The sequence below is a fragment of the Crocodylus siamensis genome, chromosome 1 (assembly GCF_052110815.1).
Source record: "Crocodylus siamensis isolate JL-2025a chromosome 1, ASM5211081v1, whole genome shotgun sequence".
NCBI classification, from domain to species: domain Eukaryota; kingdom Metazoa; phylum Chordata; order Crocodylia; family Crocodylidae; genus Crocodylus; species Crocodylus siamensis.
The window spans coordinates 318,337,989-318,360,077 of NC_143395.1; the positions used below are offsets into that span (position 1 = coordinate 318,337,989).

General features: G+C 45.1%; 1 protein-coding gene across 2 annotated transcripts in view; it reads right to left on the reverse strand.

Annotated features, from left to right (window-relative positions):
• UBAC2 (UBA domain containing 2) overlaps positions 1-22,089 on the reverse strand; it is a 194,220-nt gene that overhangs the window by 142,871 nt on the left and 29,260 nt on the right. For both annotated transcript variants that reach the window (XM_090022971.1, XM_090022961.1), the window contains exons 2-4: positions 7,701-7,828; positions 3,722-3,841; positions 832-938 (exon numbers count right to left, since the gene is read on the reverse strand). In XM_090022971.1, coding sequence (XP_089879097.1) covers positions 832-938; positions 3,722-3,841; positions 7,701-7,828 — 355 coding nt within the window. The remainder of the gene's footprint in view (positions 1-831; positions 939-3,721; positions 3,842-7,700; positions 7,829-22,089) is intronic.

Below are 22,089 nucleotides of genomic sequence, written 5' to 3' on the forward strand. Positions count from 1 at the left end.
TTAAAATGTCCATTATTTTAGCATGGTATAGTGTACCTTACCCCTAGCCTCTGCTATACTCCCAACCTTACACTTACAATCTGTTTATCAGAATAAGGTGTTTAATCAGAATAATTAAAATGAATTAAATATGTTAATTTATATAAATAGTGTCTCACCAATACCTTTCAAAGCAGTGAACTTCATATATTAATCTCCAATCCCTGTGAAGACTGATATGCACCAACACACTTAACAGCTAGTTTAGAATGTCTAACACATGCTTTTTTATTATGTTAACTTCCATATGCCCTAGTCACCGTGACTAGGGCAGGGTGAGCAGGGCACAATCCTCAGATGGCAACTCTTATGGGGCACAAGATTCTCCCCCTTCCCCCTACTCCATCAGCAGTGCATCTGGGGAACAGAGTGAGTCCTGTAAAATTGACTACAGTAATGTTAGTTGTGGGATTTTAACACTGACTTTGCTACTGAAAAAAGTGTGCAAAATTAATAAAATCATGTGGGAATACTGTACTAGGTAGAAAAGATGCCAATATTTAGCTATATATTGCAGTGCAACTCCTTTCGAAAGAGTGTGGCAGAATTCAAAGTAACCATGGAAAAATAATATCGAAAGTACTACTATACATAAGTAGTAGCATCATACTTGGAAAATAATTGTTATAAAAATAGTGTTTGGTCCAAGAACATTTACACTGCACTTTAAAAAGGCTTAACTGTATTTGAAAGGTTTCATTAGGAAGTCATTCCTTAAATCTGTAATACTTAATCTCTTGAAAGCAAATTTAAAATTTTTAGAAATAAACAAGCCCATTAAGAGCTACTTACAATCCAGAGGGCAAGCTGCTGATAGTGATGCCAAAGACATACTGCACAACTTCTACAAGAAGAAGATCAAACAAAGCTGAAAGCATCCAGGAGCCCAGTAAAAAGGACTGAAAAATAAAAAAATAAAATGGGTCCCAAACACAGATTGGTTTACATAATTAGATTTAGTTCAACAGTATTCATGGTGTTATTTCCATTAAACATATGGATCTCATATCTAAATATGCCAAAAAGTCCATTTCAGGTCTTCAATTAAAGACAAACATACATTAATATCAGACTAGACTTTTGATATTAAGCAATGAAAAAGAATTAGATTGGTAAATAAAATTCAATTCCATGGGCCCACTAAAACGTGTTGACAGAACCCTTGTTTATTAAATACAAAATTTAAATGGTCTTGAGTAGGTGAGTAGGGTTTGTAAGCCAGTCAATTAACTGGACAATTGATTGCATATTTTTAACCAAAGTTTACAGCAGTTTTACAAAAAAAAACCCAACACTACCTCTTTTTGTAATTTTCTAGATAGAAATATGATTTTTATTGTTTTTTAACACATAGCTTAATGAAAAATTTGTGGATTGGGGGGTGGGGTTGTTGTTTGTCTGTTTTTAACAAATTTTGACTGATAGTTGACTAGTCAATTGACCAGACTTTATTTGACCAGTCAAATTCCCAACCCTCGTCTTGATCTTATAATGCTAAACAGGAATTTTAAATCTGATTCATGTAACTAAATCTCCAATTAAGAATATATCTTAACATTAACACTATTTTTAAAAACAGCATGCAATTGTAAAAAGCATTTTTCAGCAGAGAGTGCACCAATAAAAACTGCAATACCATATTTACTCAAATATAAAGACAAGGTTCCTCACCCCCTTCCATCAACTCAAATATAAAAAGATAAGTTCCCCCTCATCAACACTGTGAGGAAACCACTCATCTTACACTTGTATACAAGGAAACGGCATTAAATACATCATCTATCTTTGTACTGATGCTAAATGCAGCATGTACTCAGTAGTGGAAACCAACTACGAAGTTGATTAAATCCAGCTGACACTGAGCATGACTGCGAAGTACATAGCCCATATGGGGCAAACATACTGATGGGAACCTACCACAAAGATAGGTTCGTGTAACCCATCTGAATATGACATATGGTAAGACACTGAGCACAGTCCCCTTCAGCACCAACTCTTTACATCTCAACTTCCTCTTTACATGCACAGCTTAGCTGCGGGGGTTTTTTCCCCCATTTCCAGTTATTGCTGTTTCTTCACCGGCCTTAAACATCTGACAAACATTACAAAACAGGGCACCAAGCAGTTCACTCAGAATCCCTTTTGCCCCTCACGCAGTCTGGCACATATAATCAGTGGGGCCCCGTCCTCCATGAGGTGAAGTCAGACCAGGCTGCCCTGCCCCTCATCTGCAGACACATTTCTGGATGGTCCTAGGACTCATGACAGGAACACCCAGTTCCAGTTATGAGTGGGGAGCTAATCAGCACATGGGTCCTTTGTGGGAGGTATCTGGAGTACAGACACATGCTGCGCAGTGCTGAGCTGTGGGGTCACCATGCCTTGAAACGCTGTTGACTCTGATGGGGCCTAATCAATGAAGTACATGGTAAATCATGAGTCTTTTGGCTTTGGACTAATATTATACATAGTTTGTTCTCTATATAAGTAGATGCTAAACTGCTACTTACAAGTGTGTTTATAGAATACCTGTGCTAAAACTTGCAGCAGTTTCAAAAAAGGTAAAATGCATAATTTCTGGGTGAACTAAGTCTATGGATACTATATGCAAATTGCTATGTTTATTCAAGGTTAAGTTTTTTTCAAATTTGTTCCTCAGGGAGAGCAGGGCCTGTAATAGTAAGGAGGAGGGATGAGCCTGCAGAGAGAAATGTGGCAGAGCACAGGTTGTGTCTGCCACTTTATAGGGTTTCAGGCAGGCTCTGAGTAACCAGCAGGAGCAGTCTGGCCTAATTAAATAGTCACATGACAGAAGGGGGCCAGTGGATTGGAGGAGGGCTGGGCCACCTTAGTATAAACCCAAGCCCTAGGAGCAGAGCTGCCAGTTACACCTAGGGAGCCAGAAGAGCAACATGATTCAGCCTGCAGTTCCTAAAACTGCAGGTAGGATAGAAACTATAGGGAAGGAGGAGGTTCCTGGTCCTGGGTAAGACCTGAAACCTACATCCTGTCGGGGCTTGAAGGTGTGGCAGGGCTGCCCCCAGGAAATGCCACACCTGTGCCCTTCCAGTGAAATGCAAGGATGGTGCACCAGAAAGCCTCAGCCCCCATGCCCTGGTGGGTTACGCCATTAAGGGGGTAGGTTTGGGATACAGGCATGTCAACAGACATCCGAGTGGGCCATAGGCTGAGTTTGGGCTGCCTGAGGCCAGAAAAGGCCAGGGGACAGAGTCAGCCCAGGGTGTGGGACAGTAGGCCTACTGCCCTATTGTACAGTAGGGCCTGAATTGGGTGGTCTGAAGGTCTATGAGGGACCAGGACCATCAAAGGCATAGCAGGTGAGTCAGCTGGGCAGGCCAGTGACTGGACTGACACAGGAAGACGTTTGAGGGGGGTGGGGGGTGCAGAGGGCAAAGGTGCTTCCTGAACCCCCAGATTGGTTTTCCCTGTTGTAGCAGTAGGAGGTCAACAAATCCAAAACAAACCTCCAGTGCAGAATTAGATTCTATGCTTGGAAAATTATAGCAAACGTATACATTTTTCATCTACAGAATCTAATGATTGGGCGAGTTATCTTACAATCACGATAGTCTTATATTCAAGTAAATGCAATACATCTGAGACAGAAGATTTTAATGTGATTAGCAATTACTGTATTGAAAAATATATAAATGTAACTTACTGAAAATTTTCTGCTGCCATATCTTCTTTCAAATATTCTAAAGCTGTAAATGAGCAAGCTGCTGCAGAATGTGTCTTTTAGATCAAGACATACCGTTCTTCCACATACAAGTCTCCAAATCTAGAAGATTTAAAAAAAGCACCAGGATCTTTAATTCTCATTCCCAATGGAAGTTCTTCCAGGGATGTGTATTCAGATAAAGCATATTACAAAAGAGGAAATATTTAATGAGAACAGCCTTAGTAAATAAAGTGGTCCATTTTTTTCTGTAACAGTTGGTCACAATTCAGTAGTATATTTTAGTAAATCTTGTTTAAAAATAAAAATATTTTCCAGTAAACTTTATTTTTTTAAGTGCCATACATGTCAGACAACATTTACTTAATGTTTGCAAATATTAATTGTTAAACAACCCTAGTAAAGTTCTATCTGTTGGACATACAACTACACTGCTATATTCGGGTCCCAACACTTGGCCTGTGAACTTCAAGCTTCTCAGGGCCAAAAGTACTGACTGCAATCTATTGACCCAAGCTTTTCTGGCGCAATAACTGAGTATCCTAACTTTTATGGAAGGGTACCTAACAGGGAAACTATTTTAAGCCTCCAAGGCCAGTGCTGACTCCCCAAGATAACCCAATAATTTAAGTATACCTAAAACTCCAACCTGTGGGCACACTGTGTTTACAATTCACCACTTCAGAGAGATGCAATAATTGAAGCAAACAGACACAAGGATTTTGTAGGGGTTCCAAGACGCAATCTCTTTTCACTTTAGCTATCAGAAAAATCAGAAATATCTAGACAAAACAATAAATGCCATTCATCTGGGGAGATGCCCATGACAAAGGCATTTATTGAGAGATTCATCAAGGCTGAACAACCTACCATTGTCCCTGGTCTGAGAAGCATGCAGAATAGTCTTAACAACGTGTATAGACACTAAATCAGTGATGCTCAACTATGGCCATTCAGCCCACAGAGCTGTGTCATTAGACCCATGAGATCTGGAAACGTGGCAATGGGAGAGTGCTGGCAGTGTTGTCACACCCTTACCGCTAAATTTCTGGACCCCTGAACCCCACTGGCTAGATGATGTTGCCCTGTGTATTACATTATGCCAACATGTGGGGTTGCTACAGGTGTGGTGGAATCTGGATATGAGGGTTGGACCAGCACAAATGGGATCCAGAAGTGTGGGACCAGGCTGGCACATGGTGTAACTGCACCTAGGGACTAAGGGTGCACCAATAAAGATTTTTTTGGCCAATACCGGTGGCCAATTATTAACCAGCCATATCAGCCATATCAATCCAAAAGCCAATATGCAGCCCGGCAGCTTGGAGAGCAACATCCTGCCAGTAAGTTTGTGGAGGAGAAGGGGAATGGCATTGGGAACAACATGGGTGGGGGTGCAGATTGAGAACCCCTTGGTGAAGGATAGAGTTGGACTGGGGTGGGGCAGAGGCAGGTGCTGCCCAGCCAGGATGGGGCATAAGACTGAGCTGCAGGTGGCTTGTCCAGGGAGCGTGGGGGTGGGGGAGGGGTGTGCGGCTTCCACCACTCCATGCACCCTGGGGGAGGCATGGGGGGCATGGGACCCCTGAATTTGTGTGTGAAGCAAGGGTGGGCTGCCTGATGTGGTCTTGGGGCCAGGTGCTGTGCCAGCCTTTTCCCGGCAGGGGTGCAGGGCTGGGGCTTTGTTCGGGGTGAGTGGCAGTGACACTGGGAGGGAGGAGCTACAGTGAATTTTAGGGTGCCCATAGCCCACCCCGTAGCCCCCCCTCCCAGCACCACTGCTAACCACCCTGCCCAGCCCCAGCCCAGCCCCCTTGCCAAGAAACTGACACAGCCCCAAGACCACATGCCCTTGCCCCATGCACAAATCCAGGGAGCACATGCCCCCATGCCTCCCCCTGGGGTGTGCGCAGCAGCTGGGTGATGCCCCATCACCACCCCACGAGCCCCAGATGAGCTGCCTGCAGCTCCGTCCTGTGCCCCATACCACCCCGGCTGGGCAGTGCCTGCCCTGCCTCTGCCCCAGCCCCACACCATCCATCAACATGGGGGCCTCAATCTGCATCCACCCAAGCCCCTTCCCTCCTCTATGCCCCTCCCCCACCACAGACTTACTAGCCAGACCCTGCACTCCAAACTACCAGGCTGCATTCCTAGCCACCTGCATGTTACAGCTGTGTGCATGAGGCATTTATTGTGACATTAATTGGCTACACTGGCCAAAAAAAGCCAATTGGTGATAACATCAATTTTCCTTTTATCGGTGCCGATCCAATATGGAGTGATATATCAGTGTACCTCTACTAGGGACTGACCCCACACCACTCATGTGGCCTGCAGGGACAGATGACTGAGCAACACTACACCAATTTCCTAGGATTAAACAGAATTAAGAAATACATATATATAAACTCCCTAAATTATTCCCTAATAGGCTTTCCTGAGATACTTGTATATAGTAGTGTTGCTAATGAAGAAAGGATTACTGCTTCCAACATGACTTGCTATTGCTAAGTATTTTTCAACATTATAAAGCAAATTAAGGGATTATAGGATCCTCTTAAGGATAACTTGAAAAAAAGAAAATGATTAATAATACTGAAAAATGTGCATTTCCTCAAACACTTTTTTCCTTATTTGCTTTTCCAGTCTGTTTCTACATTTTGATATACCAAAAATATCAGGAATTCAGCAAAAGAAAGAAATTAATGTTAGCAAGATATCTGAAAATGATAAATGCTAACAGTACATCAAAATGTAATCTGAACTATTAAAATGAAATCCGCACCCCCTCACAAATGAACATATGGAGTCAGTAATAGTCAATGGAATATTGTCAGCTTCCCCTCATGTCCACAGTGAAAGCTAATGGCAAGGGAGAAAGAAGTTGCAACTTCATGCTTTTTCACTATTCTGAGACTCTCAGACCTTTGCCAAACTTCCAGCAAGAAAAGAGAAAATTACAGTTTATTTCTAACTTTAAAAATATAAACAAAGAAATACAAGCAGAAAATATCTTGTAAGTACACAATACAAAACAAATACACAAATATATTCTTTACCTAGCAAAAATAGTCAGTTAAAAGCCAAACTTTTCTGACTCTTTAATTTACCTTTTCGGACTTAAAGACAAAAAAAGTTGTTCTACACTGCCCCTGTTCTGAGAAGCGTGAACTGCCCACTTAGTACATGCCACAAAACTGAAATTATTCTAGGCGCAACTTTGAACAGCCCTGAGTATTTTCCTCATCACACTGTGCCGGGCCACTCTTAACTGATTATACTGCATAATTTTCAGGCTTTTGTCTGTGCTGAGCAGAAGCAAGTAGGTTAGGCGTTGTCTCTGTGGCTGTCTCAGACTCAGCTTGGAAATGGTATAGAAATAACCTAAGGCCCAGATCTTCAAGCTATTAAAATGTTCAAGCCTAAAATACTAAGGAAGATAGTAACAAAGCCACTTGTTAACTCTTCTCTTCTGAACAGACAGTGCGGTTTCAAAAAAATATATTGTCACTTAACACTGACAGTAGAAGGTTCTTTAATTAAAGAAACCAATACCTTGCAGGATCTAATGCTTAGGACAGTGATTCAGGTTGCCACAAGACCCTTTTAAGGGGGTTATGGAATGCCATACAATATTAACAGTCAGGCATGCAAACAACATACATGATTCATAAGATAAACCCAGAGATTTCAAATAGGAATTCAGTGTGAAAAATATTCTGGCTTGTTGTAGTCTGAGTTCTTTGCAACAGAATAATTGCTCTTTTTCCATAGTAAAAAATGAGTGAAAGCTGTCATTTTCCAAGGACTGCCTTGTGTCTCAAGAGGTGTCTTGAGTCTCAAAAGGTTGAGAACCACTAGCCTACGAGATGTTGGAGATTAAAGAGTTGGATCAAGACAACAGGCAAAGAAAACTGCGAGTATTAGAATGGAGAGTTGCAGATAAACTGACACTTACCTGAAAATCCTCTTTTACAGCTTGTAGATTATACACGAAGAACTTCTGATAATGTTGGAAGAGCAGAGTCAACAGAATCGACAGGCCACTGGGAACTAATAAGAGACTCTTTGACAGAGGTGCTTTATCTTTAAAAAAAAAAAAAAAAGAACAAAAACCTTCTCAGACTTAGCAACTGAATAAAACAAGTAGATGAAGACTAAAACATCACTAGAACTAGCTTGTTTTTTGACTGGACTTCAGGACATCCCTTGATAAATGACAGAGATAAGAGAGAAAACATAGGTGCTCCGTGAGGGAAACTTTTTGTAGGTATAAATGGCAGCTGGATGCTTAATACTCTCCCTAGGCCAAATAAGCTGTTTGAAACATATTAAAACAAGAGTTGTGGGTCTAAAACAATCATCCCATTCTATGCATGCTTCCCACAGTCCTGGAACTCAGCAGGAGTCACATTTGGGTCATCACAATTGGGCCTGCATGTTCTTAACTTTCTTGTTCTGAGTACCTTCCTTGGCCTCCGACTCACTTCCTGGGCACTGGCTCTTTGTACTGTCTTCACAGAAATGGGACCTCAAAGTCCAGCTAGCCCCCTCCCCACCAAGACAGCTACTCCAACCCCCCCAATAACTTAAACAAGCCCACTCTCAAGGCTCCAATCTATTTAGAAATACAAAGCAGCAAAAGCAAACAGATGTACAAGGTCTGTAAGGGGTCCAAGAAACCAAGCACTCCTTACTTTAGCAAGTACAAAAATATGCAGGTCTACTCAAAGCAATAAACGCCTACATGAAGGTCCCCATCTCCGATTCCATACAAATCTTAAACAGTCTTTAGGTTCAAGTTTTTAAGGTCCACTGTAAATCCCAGATACTTTAGGCTCTTGTGTGGGACATTTCTACTTTTCAAACCCTACCTCTATCTTACTGTCCAAAGTGACTTCTGTTTGAATGGGAACCTTCAGCTTGTGACCCTACATTGTCCTAGGTCTGGGAGAGGTATAACATACCCCTAACAGCATAAAGAGTCATAGGAAAATTGGGCTGGCGAGAGTCTTCAGGAGATTATCAAACCCTTGTTTAAAGGTAGGATTATCCCCATCTAAATCATCCTGGACAAACATTTATCAGACCTGCATTTTAATGTCTCTAATGATAAGCAGGGATCCAGGTTCTCTCTTCTGATTTCTCATTTTGAGGAGAAAAACACAGGAACGGGTGGGTTTCCCCCTGCAGGCTGGCAGAGCTCCAGCCTGCAAGAGGCTGGGGGGAGTAGGAAGAGGGTGCTCAGGCAGGGGGCATCACGTTCATGCACACACATACACACGCATATAATCGCCAGGCAGCCTAGAGAGCAGCTCCCGCAGGTAAGTATAGCAGAGGCGGGAGAGGAAGGGGATTGAGGCCCCCATAGTGAGGGAGGGAGGGAGTTGGGCAAGGGCTGGGGCTGCACCCAGCTGGAGTGGTGCACAGGGTTGGGGCCTGGGGCTGGAATGCACGGTTGCAGGGTCTGGGTGGGAAGCAGCATGGAGCCACTGGTAGCTCATTTGGGGGGTAGGGGCAAGGGAGGGCCTAGCTCCCAGAGGGCATGGGGGGGCACGTGCCCCACAGATTTGTGCACGGGGCGGAGGTGTGCTGCCCGTTGTAGGCTGAGGGCTCTCCACCCTGCTGCCCTCCCCCTGGGGGCCTCTGCAATCGGATAGGCGGGACCTGATGTGGAAGGGCACAGCAGGGCAGGGAAGCTCACTGCCACAGCTGGGAGCCCCATGCTGCCATAATGAGGTGCCACCTGCCTATGCAGCAGCAGCAGAACTGGGGGCATGGAGTTGTGCCCCACGCTGCTGCTGGGTGGGCAGGGAGCACCTCACCATGGCAGCAGGAAGATCCCAGTGGCAGCAACAAGCTTCCCCCCCAGCCCTGCTCTGCCCTGCCACTTTGGGTCCCACCTGCTGGGCTACGGAGGCCCTGGTGGGAGGGCAGCAGGGAGGGGAGCCTGAGCCCGCAGTGGGCAGCCCACTTCTGCTCCCCCAACAGGCTCTGCTGTGGTTGTGCCATCCACAGGGGAAGGGGAGCCAGGCTCTGTGCTCCACTCTGCCACAGCAGATTCTGCCTCTTGCAGCCAGCAGGCAGAGCTCAGGAGGTTTTGCAGGAGGGAGGGAGCTGCACACCCAGGTCCCAGGCCCCATAGCCCTGGCAGCTGGGGGGCCCCTCTGGCAAGGTGGGGGGGGGAAGCGGGGCAGAGGGCTGTGGATAAGGAGTGAGGGGCAATGGCCTGGGCAAGGCACTGGCATATCAGGGCTGTTCAGTGCCACAAAGCAATGGAGGAGGGACAGCCACAGCTGGACCCGCATCCTGATGAGACAAGGGGGCAGGGACAGTTCTGATTTTCCACAATAAAACCCCCAAAAGCAAACACCAAAATGTATATGCATTTAGAATTTATTTTATTATAATGACTGAGGCACTGGTAGGCTTCCAAATTTCTTTAAAATTGTAAATATCAACAAAACATTGTCTTCAACTGATACCTATATATATATAGTGGCATTTCATTTTAATCATGGAAAAATGTGGATTATGGGGGTTTTAAAGCAGAGAATTTGCTATTTTTAAACAGAGAAAACCAGAATCCCTGATGATAAGCAATCTCCTTAGGTTACCTGTTCCAGTTTATAATCACCTGTACAGTTACATGTCCCTCTATTCCTAGTAAAAGCATGCAACTTCACAACATATTTAATCAAGCGCTTCCCTTCCAACACATGCAGCGCCTAGTCTGAATCGTGTCAATTTGTGGATTAGTGACAGTCTTCAAGGCACCAGAATAACTGAAGTGGGGTGAAAGGGGCACTAGTCCCAGGTGCCAAATAAGAGAGGAAATTGGTTTGGCCCCTTCACCCAGGAGTCATTCCCAAAGCAGGTACAGCTGGGCAGGGGCAGCACCATGCCTACCAGGGCATCTGGAGTGGGAGAAGGGTGGCTTCCCACCCCAAGAAGCTTTTCCATGGGAGGTGCAGCCCTCCTCCAGGGACGAGGGGTGAATGGGGCATCAGGAGATGCTTCTGCCTGACCTACCCACTTACAAATTGCCACCCACTTGCAAATAGGTAGTAGTAGCCCAAGCTAATGACACTAGGAGACAAGCAGTAGCAACAGCAGCTGGCACTCACCTGAGAGCTCCAGGAGGTAACACTCTATTCCCTCTCCTCACTCCCTCCAGTGATCAGCACTATTCCTGCCCCCTGGATCAGAAAGAGAATCTTACGCCTCTGCTATGAGGTCTACAGGTCTTTGACTTGTCCTCAACCTTAGATGTCAAAAGAAATGGCCAACCTCCTTCAAAGCACCAAGCAATAGAGAAAAATGGAGCTTAACACACTAACCTGAACAACAACTAGCATGTAAAAGGTAGATCTTGTGTGACAGTATCCCAAGTTACAACACCTGCATTAAAGGTGACTTGCTAGAAAAGGAATTTGGTGTTATAGGTGGAAGGGTAGCACAGCATGATCCATTTAGGTAGGCACAAGAAGAGTTGTAAAAATCAGCTTTAAGGAATGAAAGAAAGAAGTTACTTATGAGTAACTGGAGTTCTTCCAGATGCGTTGTCCAAATGCACATTCCCAATGAGTTTGTACAACCTCAATTAGAGCTGCATCAATATATCAGTCCATACCAGATTGGCACCGATAAAAGGAAACTTGACATTATCGGCAATCGGCTTTTTTTGGCCAGCATAGCTGACACTGTCATCGATAAATACCATGTGCATGCATGCAGCTGCAGCACACATGCAGCCAAAAATGTAGTCCAGCAGCTTAAAAAGCAGCATCCAGCTGGTAAGTCTGTCAGGGGAAGGGGTTTTGGGGAGAGAAGGGGCATGGGGGGTGCAGAGTGAAGCCCCCATAGTGAGAGAGGGAGTGAGGTTGGAGCAGGGGAAGGCACTGCCCAGCTGGGGTGGGGCGGGGCATGGGACAGAGCCAAGGGAGGGGCTGCGCACACCTCCAGGGAAGGCATGGAGGGATGTGCCCCCAGGATCTGTGCATGGGCTGTACCGGCCTCTTCAAGGTTGGGGGACTAGGCCAGGGTGGGCAGCAGCAGTGCTGGAAGGGGAAGCTACAGCATGGGCTATGGGGAATTTTGGAGTAGCTGTAGACCACCCCGTAGCTCCCGCACCCAGCATCTGCCTGCCCCAAGTGCAGCCTCAGCCCTGTCTGCTGCTGGCAAGCCTTTTCCCGGTAGCAGGGTCTGCCTGGCCAGGGGAGAGCTGCAGAGGCTGGGGCTGGCAGATCCTGGCTGTGGTCCCCTGGGGTGAGAGAGGACAGAGTGGGGAATAAACCCTATGCCTGCCCCATTCACCTCAGAGGGACATGCTGGGACGACATCTGGCCATGCCCCTGCCCCTGCCACTGCAGCAGCAAAGAGGCGGAGCAGACCCTGACATATGCTGTTCCTCCCTGGCCAGGCAGACCCTGGCTTGCATCTGTGCCAGCGGGACAGGGAAGGGAGGGGAGAATTAAACCCTCTCCCTCCCACATTTGCTTGAGGCTACTACCAGGCTGACCATGCCCCCTGCCACTCCAGCGGCAAGGGTGGGGGTAGGAAATACCTGGCAGGGGCTGTTTCTCCCTTCCCCCTCCAGGCGCACCCCAGCTGGGGTTCTTGCAGGCCAGCGTGGAGGTTTAAACCCCTCCCCATACTCAGCCCACTGGGGCACAGCCATGCTCTACCTTTACCACAGCTTCTCTGTAGCCAAGGGCTCACTCTAGCACCCCTGCCCTCCCTCTAGTTTCCAGCCTGAGCCACTGCAGGTGGCTGCATTTCTGGAATCAAAAGTGAATGTCTATTCACTTGCAAATGGTTCAATCCATGCAGGTTAAACTAACCTGAAAAGACTGAATCAATTCAGGCTTGGGCTTTTCGTATATCTTCACCTAACCTGTGGTGCTGCATTTGGATCCCCGGTGAAGTTAGGGAAGCTCACTAAGATATAGTCCAGGGCCAGGAGACTATCCTAGCTGAGCGATGAGGGAAAGTTTACCCTCTTAAAGGGGCAGAGGGCTGTTGTTATAGCCCAGGGGCTTATGTTGTATTTACATCGGTGGTTTGGGTTGGAACTATAAGGGTATGCCTGAAGAGTTGACTTGGACCCTGAAGAGCACATGATCACCTTGAGCCCTGCCAGAGGCAGGCTTAAGCTCAAGAGACTGTTGAGCACAGATTGGGCGGAGTGCAAGACCACAGAGCCAAACAGAGGGGCCCAGGGGCCCAGCACCCGAGAGGGCCATGACCAGACAGGGGCCAGGGGCCCAGTGCCCAAGACAGGTACAGCAACACAGGAGCCAGGGGTCCAGTGACCAGAAGGAACAAACCAGAGCTAGTGCCTCAAAGCCCAGGTCTGACACAGTGGGCCAGGGGTAAAAGGCCTAGCCAGAGTAAAAGGGTAGAGGCCGAGGAGGCCAAAGCCCCAACAGGAGGGAACAAAGATATTGTAACAACCGTGAGACTTGGGATGTGGTGTAGGGAAGGATTGAAGCCATGTATCTAGCCCCTAAGGCTTTACATGCCCAGCAGGGCAGAGTCAACTAGAGAGGCCCAGCAAGAGTCCTGGAAACCCCAGTGGGGATCCAGTTGCACCACGGCCACATGAAAGTCCCTGGGCAGCCTCCCTATTATTATTGGTAGCTTTACATCAAGGCATGGTAGGCAAGAAGGGACAGTGCTTTAGACACACAGCAGAGCACAGTCGCAGAGCCACCAGCAGGCATCACAGCCACCCCTGAGACCCCAACCTGCTACACAGTAGTATTCCTTGACTCCTACACAGAAGGGCTCCCAGCTTAGTAATGGCCTGAGATCTCGCAATAGCCAAAAGAAATGCTACAAGGACACACGAAAGCCATACCTTAAAAAAAAAACAGATGCTGGCAACAAGTGTTTGGAGGAGCTGGCTGCCAACCAACTCAAATGGCACTGCCACTTCAACCAAGCAGCAGCCTGTTCCAAGGTAAAACATCTTGCCCTTGAACCAGAGAAGAGAGAAAGTAGAAACAGGAAAAGGGAAGGAATCCCAGCCTGCAACTTATTCTCCCCTGCAGAAAGACCTGCAACTTCTGTGGATCAAGGATCGTGGACAAGTTTGAGAGTCCAAAGAGCCACCCATATGATCTGAGTTTTCCAATGTCCCTTCCAGCCTTACAATCTATGAATCTAGGATTGGACTCTTGAGTCACCTCAAGGCCCATCAGTGAACCATGGTAAAAAAAATCCTCATATTGAGGGATTGCCAGTGAGAACACAAAAGGTGAGAAGGACCAAGGGCAATATGAAAATAATCTCCTAGAAGGGCAAGCAATCTAAACAAATCCCTTATTCTAGTGATGAGATAACAGAGGCTAATGTCACCATCTTGAACTTTAACTCCTGTATCTTGGAGGTCAGATCCAGGGAGCACTTTAGATCTGAAGAGCCAGAGCCAGAGGACTGTGAAGGGTGGGGGGGGGGGTGAAGCTGACAGAGTCTAGGGGCTTTGTTACACATTACACTGAGCTGCTCAAATGCTGATTGGTGTTAGTGCCAGCTTGAGTTTAAAGCAATCACATGTTCAGGCCAGCAAGGACCCAGACAACTGAAAGGTAAGAATCCCTCCACCCCCATTCCAGACTTCCCCCATCCCCTGCCTCCCCCACCGCCCCTGAGCTCTCCCAGGTCCCCCAGCCTACTTGTGGCTGCCTGTGCTCACTACCCCCAGGCCCCACCTCTCCACTTACTTGTAGCTGCCTGTGCTGGCTGTCCCAGGCATTCTTGTCAGGCAGTCAAGGTAACCCTTCCCTCCCTGCTCCCCTGGGATAAGACAGTACAGGTAGCCACAAGTGGGGGGGAGGCAGGAAACAGGGAAGGGACGGGGGAAGAGAGCAGTGTGTACACTACAGTGTGGCGTAGAGCAGCTACACCTTGGTATGACACAAGCAGGGCAACACAGATCAGAATTTATTTTTTTTTAATACAGATCAGAAATAATCCTGCCTTGGAGTGGTGTAACCTTGACCAGCCTAAGGAGTGTTTAAAACTAGTTTCAGGTGTTAATGTGTGGGCAATCCAGATGTTAAGAGCTCCCAAAATTACTGTGTAACAAGGCCAACTACAGAAATGCCTTTCTGAGCCAAGACAGTTGAAACTGAGGAGTAGGAACAGTGCAGTGCGCACTACCATGTATGCCCTCAGGATGGAACAAAATGAAATGCAGGGTATACACCTGTCCTGTACAGACGCTTGTAGGGCCAATGTCCTTGAGACTGAGAGGAAACTGGAGTGGGAAGCATATACTGTCCTTTATTGCCCACAGAGCACCAAATACCAAACGTACCAAATGTAACTAAGAGGTTCTTCATGTGCCTTTGGACAAAAATTTGAAAGAGAAGCCCAAAGCATACGGTCTGTTCCAATGCACTACATAGCTTTGACTACCATCAATAACATGGTTCTTCCCGTCATATCATCTTCTTACACCCATTGTTATTAGCCCCCTGTAGACCCAACTATGCATTTGACATTTGCTTTCTTTCAAGATGACTTAATTTTAATTTTGTAATGTATATAAACATAGGCACCCAGCTCTGCCTTTCAACGAAACAAAACTTCAAAATGTGGGTGAAAATACTTGCAATGCCTCATTAGCAGGGCAGTGGAGGACAACCTTTTTGATAGGGATGCCATAACTTGGTCTCATGCCCTCCCTAAGTGCCACTCAGACCTCTTACCCTATGTGCTGCTCTGCTTTCTGCTCCTGGTCCTGTGCTAAGCTGCTGCTCTGCTTTCTGTTTCCTTCCATGTGCTCTGTCTGATATGATGCTCTGCTGTCTGCTCCCTGCCCATTCTGCCACTGTGCTGCCTGTCCTTTCCCCGATCTGTCACATACCACCCACACAAGCTACCCATATGACTGGTTGGCTACCCCTTTATTAGAGTATTCACATACACTTATATAGATGTACAAGAGGCCAAATGTTCTTTAGAAAATATTATTCAGGGAGGTAACAGTGATATCTGATATAAAAACTTCTGTTAGGACAGTGATCTTCATTGCCTCCAAGTATCAGTCAATTGGTGCCATCAGTAAAGATGTTTATAAACATAACCAGGACTTCTGTCAGCTTGCTAATAGTTTCTGATGACCAAAATTTGAGGTTCTTTTAGATCAAATGTTAGACCATGCCAAAGGTTGCAAACCTACAGGCTGAATCTAGGCCATGGAGGTTCTATCCAGCCTGCTGGGCTATCAGGAGGCCACTGAAAGGGGCATGGTCGCCACAGAATTTGGCCCCTTTTGGCCATAGCCACTGGCAACAAATTTGGCTCACTGCTACTGTTGCTGGACCCCTTCCCAAGCATCCTTCACTTTTACTGCCAGACCCCTTACCATCTCCAAACCCACTACTGCTGGACACCCTCCGCTGTCTCTGGACTTGCTGCTGCCACCACCACCATGGTCACAGTGGCTGCCCGATACAGCCTGTGAGAAGCCCTGTGGTTCAGATCCAGCCCAGGGCACCAGGTGAGTTCAACACCTCTGAACTATGCTATTCATTATACTGTACTACTGGAAGCAATCTTTCTCATTGTGTGCATTCTGGTGTGTAGCTGGATTTAAAAGTACTCTTTCAGCTGTCAATCATCTCTGAATTAATAATCTGGGGACTCTTTCCTTACGTTCATATGGAAGGGGCATGTCATTACCTCTGGATAATGGTTCATTTGTAGATGTTATACAAGAAGCTTCCATTAGACAGTAATATGGGCTGGCTACCTTCTGCCCACAAACACTAAATGTCATCATTAGATGCTCCTTGCACTATACATCATGAAGCCTGACTGAAACATGAAGATCTCTTCTGTTCTTCATCTACTTTTGGCCAGGAAATCTAGGTTTGGCAAGCTCTTGACTTCTTAAAAGATCTTTTGTTTTTATTCCAGCTTTTCATGATGGTTTGCAATGCCAAACAATATAACACCCTACAGGCAAGTGTAATAACACAGAGCAGTGGGAAAAAAGAACAAAAGTTAATGTATACAATATCGTATTAGAAATCCTGCCAAATCTTTCCTAGATTAGTCTAGTGTCTTCACCATAAAGATGCAAAAACTTTTATTTTTCAATATATTGTCTCTTTCTCCATGACTCTGGCAAACCACATAAAGCAGATTAAGCTTTTGATCTGCAGGTAAATGTTATCTCTCTGCACTCATGGTTTTCAAGTTATTTTGATGCGTCTACATTATTTTCATATCAAGCAAACCCCTAATAAAAGTTTGTTCACCAAGTTTCACAATTTTAAATCACTTTTACAAATAAGCATCCTCTTCTTTAAGAGTTCTTTCTTGTAGTCTAGTGACTATACTCTTGCAGGCTATTTATACTGGCTTAAGGTAAAACCTTCCAGTAATTCAGCCCTTGTTCACCTTTCATCAGAGATTCCAAGGACACAATATTCAAATGTAAATTATTCCACTAAAGTAATTTACTGAATAACAAATTTGACTTCCTATCATATTAATATCAATTCGTACTAGCTTTTTCCATTATGAGCCCATCTGAAACACATCCTTCCCTACCATTCATTTTAATTTGGGAAGAGAGGAGTAAAATAGTAAAAAATAGTATGCAAAAGATCATCAGAAACTGGTCTTTAGGGAAACAGAGGGTTTTTTTAGTTTAAAAGTCAACTTCACATCCTTAAAAGTCAATTAAATTCCAAGATACAAACTAAACCTATACAACCCCAGTGGTCACAGTAAAATATATTCCTTAGCCATTTCCAATAACACCCACCTGTTACCAGGATGTCAGTGAATTAAATATATAAATATGTACTTTAATTTGTAAGTTTTAAAAGAACTCACCCTATCAATTCCCAAAACTCTGTGGAATTTGCAGTTAACTATAACTGTACTAAAAATATGGTAAGAACTTCACCTGGTTGATGATTAAAGAAGGTCTTCCATTGTGATTAAAACATTTCTGTAAAGGTCTGGTATCTGCCTTTTGAATTTTGATCATTTTATCTGTTGAGAGAAAATCTTTCACATTCCTTTTATGGTACTATAACATGTAGTACAGAGAGGGAGCTGAAATTCTCAGGGGAAAGTCATTTTTTATTTTGAATCTGTGTTTGTTAAGAGTATTTTGCCAATAACTGTTCCATAGAAAGATATTTAAAAAACCCACAGTTAGAACTGCATTTATTCTCTGCATAAAACACAAACTTATTTTCATGAGTAGTAACCTGTGCACTTAGGCTTTAGTTTAAATATTTTAAACCTACCATAGAGGAAACAAGCATTTGGTTATTTTTGTATACTGTATGTCACTAAGCAAAAAAAAAAAACCACAGTTGCAGCTAGCCGGTAAATGTGACAGGCACCCACAGGGAAAGTCACATGAATAACAGTAACCTCAGTTGTCTGTAAAGTCTTAAAATATCATAATTGTTCACAAGATTCCTTCCTTGTCTTGCTTTGTGAACTTTGAAGAAAGAAATACTTCTTGGTCAACCATTTAGAGGTCAGGAAAGCAGACCTTCTGATGAGAGACTGAGAGCCATGGGACTCTTCAGCCTGGAAAAATGCAGGCTCAGGGGTGATCTGGTGGCTACCTATAAGTTTATCACGGGTGCTTACCAGCATCTGGGGGAACATCTGTTCACCAGAGTGCCCCAAGGGATGACAAGATCAAACGGTCACAAACTCCTCCATGACTGTTTCAGGCTCGATATAAGGAAGAACTTCTTTACTGTCTGAGCCCCCAAGGTTTGAAATAGACTGCCGCCAGAGATGGTTCAAGCACCTACTTTGAATGCCTTCAAAAGACATCTGGATGTTTATCTTGCTGGGATCCTATGATCCCTGCTGACTTCCTGCCCCTGGGGCAGGAGGCTGGACTCGATGATCTTCCAAGGTCCCTTCCAGCCCTAATGTCTATGAATTTATAAATTTACTGAAAATGCAAGATAGATCATCTGGAAAGAGAAGGTGCATTTCTTTGACTTTTGGTAGCATGTGGATTTCTAATCAAGTCTTCAATGACAACTCCTTAGAAAACTACTGCTGCTGCTATGAAGTGTCATTCTTTTCACCCTATAAACCTACCAATTAGCAGTAACATCCTTTACTGCTAATCATGTATTTTGGCCTCCAGGTCATCAGAAGAGAAAAAAATCAAGGGAGCTAAAGGCTGAAAATTAAAACCACAAACAAATCTAAACCAGTGGCCTTACAACTCTATAAAGAATGCTACAGAACAACCTCAGTACAACAAACTGCCAGGGGACACTATGAAAAGCCTAGTAAAAGTGTGTGTTTATTATAATACAGTATTGTTAGTCAATTTGCTGCAGCATAATAAAAAATAAGTTCCTGCTTTTTGGATTGTTAAAAACATGGATTTGTTATAGTGAGGTAATTAAATAAATAAGCATATCTAGGACCCAGCATCTTCCACTAGATAGTGAAGAAAGAGGGTAAGGTAGGGTAGCACCTTATATGACTCATAGCATCTACCAATGTAGGTTGTTACCTTCAAAAGTTTATGCCTTTCTGAATGAGTTAGCCTCAAAGGTCTAACATCCCTGCTTTCTGCCTGACCTCACATTAACACAGCTAACTACCTTCCTCTACTAGACAGTGAAGTCAGAAATAGCATTATAGTTAATGTACAAAGAAAAGAGAGTGCAATGTTTTTTAGGCATGTGAAAATCCAGGATGTAAAGAAAAAGCTCAGTTTGACCCTGAAGGGAGCAGCCCCATTATTGATGATCCACAAAGATACTAAATCATGATAGGGCTCCCATAATTCCAGAGAACAATGAGACTGAGAAGATGCTCCAGAATGGACTTCTCTTGGAGTGCTTCACTTCCGGTTATCACTGTTTTGGGCCCAAGAAAAAGCTGGTAGGAGAGGATTCTGCTATAGACCTTGGGGTATCAACAGCACCTACAGAAATTCAGACTGCCCAAGCACGTGTTACCAGAGATCTGTGGTGAGACAGAGATGCAGCAAATCAGCATGAGAACCCCTTTGTCCATTCAAGAGCAAGTTCCCATTAATGTCTGGCATAACACCGCCCTGTTAGTTGTAAACTGTTTGAGAATGGATGTCTCAACCACTAGGGATGCAGTAACCAAGTATACTGCCATTAAAAAGGTTCTGTTGCCATCATTTGCCAATACTCAGGAAGTTACTAATGGCTCTGCATGCACAGCATTCTCTAATTGCATTGGTGCAATGAATAGAAATCAGATTCCCATTCTTTCTCTCCCACACTAAGCTGCAGAGTTCATAAACATAAGTTATGCTCCAAGGCCTCATCAACTACCATAGCAGGTTCACTAACATCAGCAGAGTCTGGGCTGGAAACTTTCATAATGCTAACAATTTTCTGGAACCCTCACTTGCTTTTTCCACTAATGAAAAAAAGCAGTTTCCCAGTGCAGCAAGCAAATGGCACCAATCTTAACAATGTAAGTATCCTTCCTTTTATCCCTGAGAATCCCACTTATCCTCTAATGCAGGGGTGGGCAAAATACGGCCCGGATCTGTGAGGTTTGCTATGAGTGCTTCACATATTTTCCCGGATTTTAAGCATTTTGTACCTTCACTTCTTAGTATACAGGGTTGATGGACACCCAGACTTACTCAGACTCATTGGCCATTTAGGACCCTAGGTGTGCAAGCTTTCTGAAACATGACTGTAAAGCACTTTGCATTTTTAGTGAATGACCATACACAGGTCAACCTTGCACATTTTCTATGCATTCATGAATTTTAGATATCATACCTTTGTGTTATAGGTTACAGTCTATGAATGCCTAGCATGCTAACTAAGATGAACTTATTTAATGTGAGTGGGCTTATGATCATTACAATTAACAGTTGCTTGAATGACAGGAGAACACCATTTCCTTTTAAATAAGAAAAAACAGACTTTATTTGTAGTTTATAAAAAAAACCCCCAAGAAGTGCAAACTCACCAAAAAAAAAATCAAACATTGCAAATGGGGGCAGGGGAGATACTTGCAACTTACTAGGAACTAAGAGTTCTGTGAGGGACGGAGAACTTTTTACTCCCACCCTGCTGGGACCCTGGGGGGTTGCAGTGCCATAGTAACAGGCCAATATGTGGGTCAGCAGAAATAAATGAGCTAGTTTCCCATAGCAAAGTGTTTGCCTTATCAGCCAGGAGAAAGCTGAGGATGGAAGGCCTGATGGCAAACACCAAGGCTAGGGACAGAAGTTACACATAAGTGACCAGAAACTTGTTTAAACCTGTAATACAACAGAAGTTCAGTGCATATAAACCGCTTTCAAAATAGCCAAAACTGGTTTAAGATAAACCTGGCTGGATGTAGTATCAGACTTAACTGATTTAGGTCAAACCAGTTAATGGAACTTCTGTCCCAGATCCCTTCCTGGTTCAAGTTAACTTAGTCCCCCAGCATCCCAGGATGCTTTGTAGCCCTGGGCTATGCTGTTTGCTCCAATGGAACAGGGTCTGCCTCACCCTACTACTCATTAGCCTGCTTCCTGCCTTCATCTGCCAGCTTATAGGGACAGAGGGTGGCAGGGGAACAGATGCCCCAGACTCCCCTAGCCAGGCTCTACACAGCATGTGGGGGGAAAGAAAACCTCTGTAGCAGGGGCCTTTTGATCCTTGGCAGCTCTTCCTCCCTCCCCCTTCCCAGCTGCTGATTGTTTCAGCAGCTGCCACAGGAGGGAGGGAGGGAGAAGTCTTCCCAGGTGGGCACCTGCCCCTGCAGCCCAGCATGGAGAGTAAGCCCCTGCCCTGGGGGGCTTCCCCCACACCAGCCCAGGGTCCCGCAGCCTGGGGCAGCCCCGGGAAACTGAGGGAATTCTTCCCTTCCTGAACCTCAGAGCAGCTTGCTTTGGGCAGGCACCTGGTCTGGAGGACTCCTTCTTCCTCCCTCCTGTGCAGTGGCTGAAGCAGTCAGCAGCTGAGAAGGGGGAAGGGGGAAAGTGGGGGGAGAATCCCCTCAGCTCCCCAGGGCTAGGCTAGAGAATGCAGGCTGGGGGAAAGCCCCTTAAGTGGAGGCTCCCCTAAGGTAGGCCAGCACTCTGACAGGGACTCCTTAACCCCCTGTGGGGGGAGATCAGGGGGTTGGGGATACATTTGGATGGGCTGGCAATGGCCAGCAGGCTGGCAGACATGCTTCAGAGCAGTGTTTCCCAACCTTTTCCAGCCCAAAGCACTGACATTAATAAAAATTTTCTGCAGCACACCTGCATTCCCCATCCTCATACCTATTGTAGTTCATTGTAGTTCACTGCCATGGCAAAATTCCATGGCACACCTGTTCATTTCTGACGGCACACTTTT